Source organism: Salvia hispanica, chromosome 2, assembly GCF_023119035.1.
Source record: "Salvia hispanica cultivar TCC Black 2014 chromosome 2, UniMelb_Shisp_WGS_1.0, whole genome shotgun sequence".
Classification (NCBI taxonomy): Eukaryota; Viridiplantae; Streptophyta; class Magnoliopsida; order Lamiales; family Lamiaceae; genus Salvia; species Salvia hispanica.
Genome location: NC_062966.1, coordinates 14,577,600 through 14,587,729, shown reverse-complemented (window position 1 = coordinate 14,587,729; position 10,130 = coordinate 14,577,600). Strand labels below are relative to the sequence as shown.

At 39.4% G+C, this 10,130-nt stretch overlaps 1 protein-coding gene and 2 long non-coding RNA genes across 3 annotated transcripts in view; 1 reads left to right on the top strand and 2 right to left on the bottom strand.

Moving 5' to 3' along the window:
• The first annotated feature begins 2,026 nt into the window (after positions 1-2,026).
• Positions 2,027-3,858, top strand: LOC125205770. Its single transcript, XR_007173837.1, has 3 exons — positions 2,027-2,985; positions 3,080-3,143; positions 3,616-3,858. It is a non-coding gene; the product is annotated as an uncharacterized LOC125205770 (long non-coding RNA).
• Positions 3,859-6,885: 3,027 nt separating this feature from the next.
• LOC125205771 lies at positions 6,886-8,279 on the bottom strand. Its single transcript, XR_007173838.1, has 2 exons — positions 7,286-8,279; positions 6,886-7,116 (listed from the first exon to the last, which is right to left on the bottom strand). It is a non-coding gene; the product is annotated as an uncharacterized LOC125205771 (long non-coding RNA).
• A 1,826-nt stretch (positions 8,280-10,105) lies between these two features.
• Positions 10,106-10,130, bottom strand: part of LOC125206340 (putative late blight resistance protein homolog R1A-3) — a 566-nt gene continuing 541 nt past the window's right edge. Inside the window, exon 2 of the mRNA XM_048105608.1 lies at positions 10,106-10,121. Within this exon, the coding sequence (XP_047961565.1) occupies positions 10,106-10,121 (16 nt within the window). The remainder of the gene's footprint in view (positions 10,122-10,130) is intronic.

Below are 10,130 nucleotides of genomic sequence, written 5' to 3'. Positions count from 1 at the left end.
ATAGCGGAAAAATGGTATATCGATCGTATCGTACTGAAAAATATCGAATTTTTGGTATATCAAAATTTTTGGTACGATACAATACTGTATCGTAAGTTTTCGATACGATAACGATATGAATTTTCTTATACCGCGGTATACTGTTTTATATCGAATATACGATATATATCGATATACCGAAATATATCAAAAATCAATACGTATTGAATTATAAATACATAACGTTAATACTGATTATAATAATAATACTCCATCCGTCCACGAAAAATAGAGCACATTTGCCATTTTTGGTTGTCCACCAAAAATAGAGCACATTTAAAAAAGGAAAGTTTTCAACAACTTCTCTCTTACTTTTTTCCCTTCTATCGTACTAATAATATAGACCTCACATTCCACTAACACTATTTGTCTCTTACTTTTTTTCCTTCTCTCTTACTTTTAATGTGAACCCCATATTCCACTAACACTACTTCTTTCTTACTTTACCAGTTCCACATTAAAACCCGTGTCATTTCACAATGTGTCCTATTTTTTGTGGATGGATGGAGTATAATTTATTTTTTTAAGATTAAAATTTAAAATCATAAATAGACATCCATTCAATTTCGATATACCGTTCAGAACGGTATACCGAAGTTCGGTATGATATACCGAAATTTCGATACTTAGATAATATCTATACCGAAACTTTCGATACGGTAACGATATAAATTCTTTCATATCGATATTTTCGATATGATAATGATACAAGATTTTCGGTACAATATACCGTATCGACCCAACCCTACATCCGAGCTCTGATTGACTCTGGAGGCAATACTGCAAGGGCAGCAAGGACCGTTCTAAATTCAGGTTAGGTGGCTATCTTTTGACATATAGTATCTTTTCATCTTTTTGATTTAACTCTAGTTCTTGATTCTGCCTGACTTTAGGTTAGGTGATATCTTTTGGTCTTATATACTCTTGATTCTTCTAGATGTAGTTCATGTAAATCTCATTGGTTTTCTGCATCTGCACTTGTTTTTAGACATTCATTGCCCTGGTGTGGGATCTTCAATTTAAAATACTGTGGACCCATGCAAGCTAGAATGGTAGATGCTTCTTTGATTCCATATTTGTGGTTTATGTATGAAGTGCCAGTGTCAAACAGATCAGACATTGGTATTAGTTTGTTCGTCTTTAAAGAAGCTGACACAACATAGACTCCTTAGTTATGTTAGACGTTGATAAATGATCTTCTTTGAATATTTTTCTGCAATTAGCCTTGTTTTTAGAGTAAGTTTGATTAGTTTTTTTTAAATGTTTGTTAGAGGTTGATATGTTTTGTTAGACATTGGTATTAGTTTGATCAGACATTGGTATTAGTTTGTTCGTCTTTATAGAAGCTGACACAACATAGACTCCTTAGTTATGTTAGACATTGGTTTATGTTTTTCTTAGATAAAGTAGAAGGGTAAAAGAATAAGGGGAGAGGGAGGGAGGGAGAGAGAGAGAGAGAGGTCAACGTCAGCAATTTCATTTGGTTGTGTCGTATGTAATGACCGTTAACAACAATCAAGGTCAATTGCTTCCTCATGTTGATCCCAATGGAATCCTTACTTTATTCGTTCTCCAATTGGGCTTATTTCATGCAGAGGCCAGTGAATCTTCTGAGACCGAACATACAATCTTGTATCAACAAACTGTAGATGTAACATCCCGACTTTTTTTACCTTTTTATTTGTTCTCGTAGTGACATCGTTTGTGCACCTGAAAAATTTTCGGCTTTGTTTCATTTGTCAAGGGAAGAATATATCATTTTGGACCTATAACAATTATTCTTTCTCTATCCAATTTATTGGTTTTTCCAAGCTCAATTCTTTTTTTGAAACTATTCTTTTTTTGAAACTATTCTTTTTGAAGCCCAATTTTTGGAGAAGACCAAGTAAGCTTTTTATTTCATCAATTTAGAGCACTTCACCACTTACTTTTCGGTTATCAAATTTGAGAAGGAGAAGAAATCCGATTTTAATAAAGGAGCAAATCTCGGCCATATGTCCAACAAACATATCTATCAACTTCATATATCTCTTTCAACGCCATCATTCTTCCAAAACCCTACCAAAGAAAACCGAGAGAGTTAGGAAAGAGAGAAAGGGCGCGGCGATGGTGCCGTGTTGAGAAGAAGGCTGCAAAAGCTCCAACAGCGGGGCTGGCCGGCGAAGACTCCTACTCCGATCAGCAGCCTCGCAACCTACGGACAGCAGCAATGCACTGATGAAACTCCGAGGAGGCAGCGGCGGCGGCGGTGTCGCAGCGAGGGGCTGGTGGATCAAAGAGAGAGGGCTCGAGATGGAGCGACGGCGGAGCAGCAACATTAGTTCAGCAGCAATGATAGATGGAGGAGTGACAGCGGCGGTGCGAAGCTGATCAGGACAGCGATGGCACAGCTTGTACACTCGACGAATCCCGAACAACAGCGGCTGTTCTCAGCAACAGCAATCACGGCTGCTCATGATGGACAGCGGCTACGATGACAGAGAATTACACCGAACAGCAGCGGCGTTAAGCGCCTGACGATGAACGGTGGACAGAGACGACGAGTCCATGGCGTCGGCGAATTCGCCGCTGTGATTTCTGCAGTGACGGCGTGGTGTTGAGCAAATCAGAGCAGCGATGGAGAGGGGGAAAGGCGTGAGGAAGTACAGGATGGAGTATTTGGGGAGTTTAATTGCTGGATTAGAGGTGGATTTCAAGAGAGAGAGGCTGACCTTTGTTTCAATTTGAGATCCAGAGAGTTGTTGGATTAGAATGTTGAGAGAGAGACGTGGGGTATTAAAGAGTTGGTTAATGATTTAATTAGGAGACTTAGGCAGCTTGTTTATTTGAGTTGGAATGGAATTTGAATACAAGAATGACGAGAGCTTCGGCGGAGTCAATAGATGGATGAATACGACGTTCTAAGATTACGGGAAAATTTCGGAATCTCCTAAGTAAGATCGCAGGGTAAGACTTAACATCCGTAGGATGCATGTATTGTTTTATTTAAATGTTTTGTTCTTTAAAGTCTAATTTTTGCATATTATGTTCTTTTAAAAAGGGTGATTGTTGCATGCTATTTGAGAACGGAAAGGATTGACAAGTGAAGAATTTAAGAGAACGAGGTGGGCTTTCTTTTTAAATAAGGGCAATGCCCTAAGTATATTTTTATGTGAAAATGATATGAATATTTATCATGCCGTGTTTTGTTTTATCTATGGAACCTATCTGATGTGGCTTTTGCCATCTATGGATAATCGAATTCGGGTCTAACTAGGGAGTGAGTCCCTACTCAGGCTAGTGTACACCAATGGGGATTGTGAGCCGTTTTTTGGGTCGGCCGGTCTAGTGACTTGGAATGTGGCCACATTCCTTGTCATCAATGGATCAGATATGGTAGACATCTATGGGAAAATGACAACAGTCGAATTTTACGATGGAAATGATTTTAGTGACTTGGGTATTTTTTTTTCAAAGTTAAAACCCAAGGTCACTCAATGGTGGCATGATAAATACTTTTTTTAAAAAATGTTTTCGACATGAGTCCACTGAGTGTATCAAGTACTCAGCCCTGCATTTCTTTTTAAAAATGTGCAGGTTGAGCTGTGACGAGGGCGGTGGGTGTTGAGCATAAAAGTGAAGAATGTTTATCAAATGTTCAGAATATGTTGTGTCTTCATACACAGCAGAATAAGTATTCTGCTCTCGAAATGCTTCCGCTGAATGTTGTTTCTTTTGAGTTAATGTATAAGTTGAGATAATATCATTTTGAGTTGTTGATTGTCGAAATAATACTCTGATTTTATTCGAGCTACTTCTATTATATTGAGATTTGGTCGAGTTTTGTTGTTTTCCCCTTTCTTCCCCGCTTCTCTAATCCTCCCATAGTCGCGATCAACAGTGTTTTACGAACTTACAGCAGGACATATAGACAACTTGAACAGCAGGGGGGGTCCTGGACCTGAAAGCACCATGACTGGTGTACTTTATCTTGAGAGGTTTCCGGTGTCTATAATAGATATCATAGACGCTGAGCATCGCGTACACCAAATGGTCCAAGAAACAATTCGTCTTATGCTTGTTGAACCCCATTATCTGATTCAGGTTATGCTTCAAACTGGACTATTTTCCTTCTTTACTTTGCGTAAGATACAATTTTATATGAAACTTATATATCTTTACTGTATGGATCTTAGTTTTTCTCCATCACCCAAAGGCTAAGGAGCGTACTCGATTCCAACCCTCGGATTAGAGATTTGATGGATAATCCTGAGTTTGTTCATCAGTTAGCTACCCCTGAGATTGTGAATGTAAGACGTTGACCCACACTATATACCTCTGGATTGGTGACATTCTTTGGTTTCTTTTGCAATGATATTGCAAAATCCTGGTATTTTATCCGACTTGGCTGCATTAGGGGGTATAGTTCATATTTTAATATCATTTGTGATATCTCTTAGAATGCAAAATATGTAATATTGTCTTTGAAAGTCCAGTTTTATCGATGTGTGTACTTTAAATATTGCCTTTGAAAGTCCAGTTTTATCCGACTCAGGGAATCCTTGAAATCCTCGGTCGTTGGGCACACAATCTTTTTATAGTTTCAAAACCCTCAACCCACGATACTAAAAACTAGTATAAGGAAGTAGGAATCGAATCCCACAGGGATGGAAGCGTAAGGAGGAATTTAAGAGACTTTGGAAAAGGGTTTTGGCTGCTGCCACGCAACTTTGGGTTGAGAATTTAACTACTAGACTCAGGAAATGCAAATGATCTATTCTAACAGCTAGATCTAAGAAAAGGAAAACATAACGAAAGCATGCATGACGAAAATAGAGATGTAAACAGATCAACACTCCAACGAAGAAATTTACTAGACCTAGTGAATAACTTCTCTAAAATGCCTAGACAGATGAAGAACAAACCGTGAGGACCATTTCCTAAAATAGCAAATGTACAGATGAAAAGCTGCAAATAACTAACAATGCATTTAACTAACATCCATCTTCATATCTTCAACCGATTCAAGCATAAACACAAAGAGAACAGAGAAACAACCCAGATTAGAATAGAATATGACGATTCGATCGTCGGAAAAAACACAATTCACCGGAAAATACTCAGATCTATAGTAGCTAGACGAGGTAAACTAAAAACAACAACTAAAAACTCATAACCATGCAGAATTCAACTGATGTAGCACCGGATGCTTCATCCGCTCCGGATCCAAGCCATCCACAACAAAACCACAACAAATTCCATCTTCGATCACTCCGATCTAACCAATTTAACCGATCCAACACGATCCAACTTCAACAAAGCAAAATCAAGTGCGAAAAGCATCCAAGGTAAAGCAACAATCAACGCAAACATAAAATGAAAACGGAGAATAAACTTCCATAGCTAACGATTCAGAATTCAGCAACGATTCAACAAAACAACGTCGAGCTTCGAACAACGAAGACTCGGGGAATTCCAAAGCAGAAATTAAAACTTAAAGCAGTAAATTGTTTCTTCGCCTGCCGTAGAGACGGTGGTACACAACGGTGATCAAACTACAAACCCCGACCCCATGAATTTCCGGTATCCCCCAAGTGTGTGTAGAAGTGTGAAAATGAGCTAAGAGCAAAAGTGAGATCTCGCATCTGATACTGCGTGCTCTTATTTATAGACGTGGAGGTGATCTTCTAGAATCTTCTTGAATTCACTTTTTTGCACTCCATCTAGTAATCTCCTTTGTCTGGGAATTTCTTCCTTTTCTGCTCATTTTCTCGCCAATCTCCTTCAGCCGGTGACTTCCTTCATTTCTTCCCGGATCTGGCGATATCCTCTACACACTTGGCTTAAAAGCTTTGTTAGACTCAGAAATTCAACGAATTTAACCCCATAACCAATGCATGAAATTAGCCTTATCAGCCTTTATTTCCGTTTGATTGTTACTTTCTTCTATTACAAGCTTCCTGTACATTTATTGCTTGAACTTTGATCCCAATTTCAGGCACTGTTGATTTATTGCAGTGCTCTGGAGGATCAGTTGTATTTGTAAGTCTTCTCCTTTCCTACTTGGCTTCATTTCTATGAAAAATTATACTCTATTGTATTAAAAGTTTTTTATTCATATTCAAAATTCAGTGGGAAATCATGTAGCATCTCTTTCTGCAGATGTTGTTCGATCTGTTTGTTGAGCATGCAATACGTTCTGGCATGATTCCTGCAATTGCACGCACAGGTTGCATCTCTAACTCATGATTTAACTCTAGCTCTTGGTACTTCTAGGCTGATCATTTGTTTCATGCTTTATCAAACAAATGATTATATAATTATGTTTTATATTATTTACTTTGTTTCGGCGAGAACGAAAGAAGAACTAAAAGAGTGTATACGAGAGAGCACTTTCAGAATAGAGCTACTCACTACTGCAACCTGGTGAAGGGAGAAGATATCACAGTGACTATCTGTGCCCCCAATGGGCTAATATTTGATGTCCCTGCAAGCTGACACATGTTTGTTGTGCAACTGAAGTATCGCATTGCTTCACACTGTGGTAAATTGAACATCAACAAATTATGATCTACAGTAAAGAAAAAATGGATGATGTTCGAACCCTAAAAACCATTTGTATTCGTCTCTTATAAAGAACAAATAAGAGACGGAATACGAAAATAGATAGAGAACATAGAAGTGACGAATACTGTGACACCCCGAAATTTCGTTCCTTTCTTTCGAGATAAATCGGAATTAGTAGCTTAATTAATTTCTTTTAGAAGCCGTGTGGATTGTAATTTTGGACTATCGTGTGATCTCGACCTTTGAATACTAAGCATTTTATTTTGGGAATGATTGAATTTAAATAGTTGTACTAAGCTCTAAGAAGCTCAAGAATCTAGGATTTACTAGCAACTAAAAAATGGAGATGAGAATTTATACTTTACAAAAGCTATCTTACATAGAGAGCTACAAAGAGGCAAAGAAACAAATGCCATGATCTCCATAAATCCTTGAGGATTCTCTCCACACCCATCTCGGTTCCATACCCACTCCATGCCAAGAGAAATCAACCTACAGCCTCCTAGGGACAGCAAGGAAGTTGTCCTCCATCTGCCACATCAAGATAAGAATGGGTTAGAATGCATTCTTCAAAAAATAAATAAAGTTCAGAGTGCAATTACTAGAACAAGTTAAAAGGAATGACTAAGCTGCCAACTCCTACTTCATCAATTTGGAATAGAAACAGAGAGAGAAAGATAAAAGGAGCTCAGCTTGATACACCAAAGTAGAAGGATCAGATTAAGTCTGGATTCCTCCCCAGGGATTACACCAAGTTGGTAAGAAAGGCATAAACACCAAGCTCGAAAGTGAGTTAGGATACAGCCCCAAAATAGAAGCTCCACTCCCCAAAATCTTCCACAAGAAGCCAAGGAATTGGCCTATAAATACAGCCATCGCCCCATCCTCTCCTCACACTCTTTCGGCCCCCAAGTTTCTCAGGCGTGGAGTGCGACGGGCGGAGGGAGAAACGGACGGCAGCAAGAGGGCAAAACGAGGATTCACCAAACTGAGGTAAAAACCTCACAACCCCATACTTTGCATCATAATAGGATATCATGTTGGACAAGAACTTAGGGTCATAGAAGTAGTATCAGTTTTTGCATGGCATGAACTTAGAAGAACCTAGAAATTGTCACCTTTGATCACCCCAAGTAATGAAAGCAATAATCGATCGAGAACTCCGAAAAGTTAAGTAATAATTAAAGGAAAAAAAGAAAGGGGGAAAGGGACTTAGCTTTTAGGCCTTCGGCGACGGAGGACTCGACGCATAGAGCTGATGTCGGGCGCTGGCAGCAGCGATGGAGGCCGACGGCGGAGGAGGCGCTGCTGGAGCAGCAGTGTGAGACGGAGACAGCGTTGACGCCGTCAAAGGAAGGTCGAGAGTGGGCCAGAGCCGCTGCTCTTCGGGGAACTCAACGGAAAGAACAAAGCGGCGTGACAGCCACGTGCACCCCTGCACGGCGGCTCCGCCTTGAGGACCGGCTGACCGATCGACGCAGCGGGACGAGGGCGGCGAGACCGCGAGCACCGAGGCGACGCCTCAGCCCCACCGGTGAATTCGCTCCGCCATGACTCCACCGCCAAAGAGAAGAGGTCAGTGCGGTGACCGAGAGTTGAGATGGAGGAGACGAAGCCGGCGAATCTCCGGCGAGCCAATTGTACGGCGAATCGCCGAGAAAAGAAGAGGGAAGAAGCCGCTGCTGTGTTTTCTAAATTAGGGATTTAAGAATGTGAAATTAGGGGGAAAGTCACGATGGGGGAAATGAGGAAGTGGGTCATAGCTTTGGGCCTAAGGCAAAGAAAGTTGATGGACCAGTTTAATTATTGGGCTAAGTCCCATTTGAATTAATTAAGAGTGATTTTTATGATGGGCTACTTTAAGTTGGGCCAGTAAGTAATCCATGATTTGGGCCGAGAATTAATTATGAGAAGCTGGGATTAATTTAAGATTCGATTTGGAGCTTGATGAATTAATTCCCGAATAGTTTATTAAAATTTCGAAGACGGAAAATATTAAAGTTAGAGAAGCGAATGGGCCGACCGGCGTTGCCCCGCGACGCCATGGGCGGCCTTAAGAAAAATTTAAAGAAAAGATTTAAGAAGGGATTTTCCAAGAATCCAGTGCTCAAGTAATTATTTTAAAGATAATGGAACTCCTCCGAACTTAGTAATGTGAATTAATAAATTCTACAAAGTAATGAAGTCGAGGTAGGACTAAGAAAAATCATGTAAGACAAGAATAAGGATATAGGTGCTATACCATAGGGTACATGCATTCTTTCTAAAGAGAAATAGTTCAAGTACTAATTAGCGTGCTAAGCTATTTATTTTCAAAGGATAAATTGCTCAAGGGCAAGTGAGGTCAAAGCGAATAATCGAATTGAAGAATAAGCATATCAGGTGGGCTTTCTTTATCCAGCACACTAGTGTGGATATAAATCAAATACTTGCGAAATTATGAAAAATCATCTTTTCTCAAAATGGAGCTATGATTCTTTTCAAATTGTTGTCATGCCATAAATGTTTTGTTTTTTTTTATGAATGTCATGGAATGGATTGTCATTTGATTGTCATGGAATGATGGGTGACCGTTGGAGCGACACTTGACTGGAATGAATGATGAATGATGAACGATGAACGATGAATGATGAATGATGAATGATGAATGATGAATGATGAACGATGAATGATGAATGATGAGTGAGGATTTATGAAAGAACCTAGTCTACAGTCGAACTTTTAGCTTACAAAAGAACTTAGTAAGCTCGGGCCTTTTAAGAAAAACCCCCGTGCGATACTGTAGATGGATGACAACTATATATTGTATGTTTTGTTTTCGGCACGTGTTCACTAAGTACTCCTGTACTCAGCCCTGCATGTATTTATAAATGTGCAGGTTGAACGTCAAGAGGATGGAGTAATGATCGGAGTCGATGTTGTTAAAAAAATCAAGTTGATCTCCCAACGGTTCGTGTCTTCATACACGAAGTCGTTTAGTAAGGACTTATTCCGCTGCTCTTTTGAGAAGTAAGAATTATAGAACCTTGATGCACTTTTTATTTGCACTATAAATACCTGCAAGTATACAGAGTAGGTATAATATAGCAAAAGGTTAGTACCGGGTATCGAACACGGGGAAGATGTACACAAAGTGTCTATCTTCTACTAGAACTCAATTACTATCTGGAGAAACAAGAATTATTGGAAACTTTTTGAAAACAGTAAATATTAAAAACAGTAAACAACTAAAAACAAGCAAATCACGGAGAGAAAAGTATAGAGATAAGGAGAATTCCAGGGATGTGCTTTCGCTTTATGGTTATACAAATTCCAAACTACAATACCCTAGCACAGTTAATACTTTGAAAGGACGAGTCACCTAGCTTATGCTCATGCGATACAAACGTTGATTACTAACATTAGGGTTGTCAATCCTAACACGTAACTCCAAAAAGCTCCCAAGACCCTTGAAAAGTCCTCACTCTCAATTAACAGTGCCGTTTTAAAGGAAGCTAACTGTAGTGTCTACTAAGTGGATCTAACTCGCTAGAACTCTGTCACAG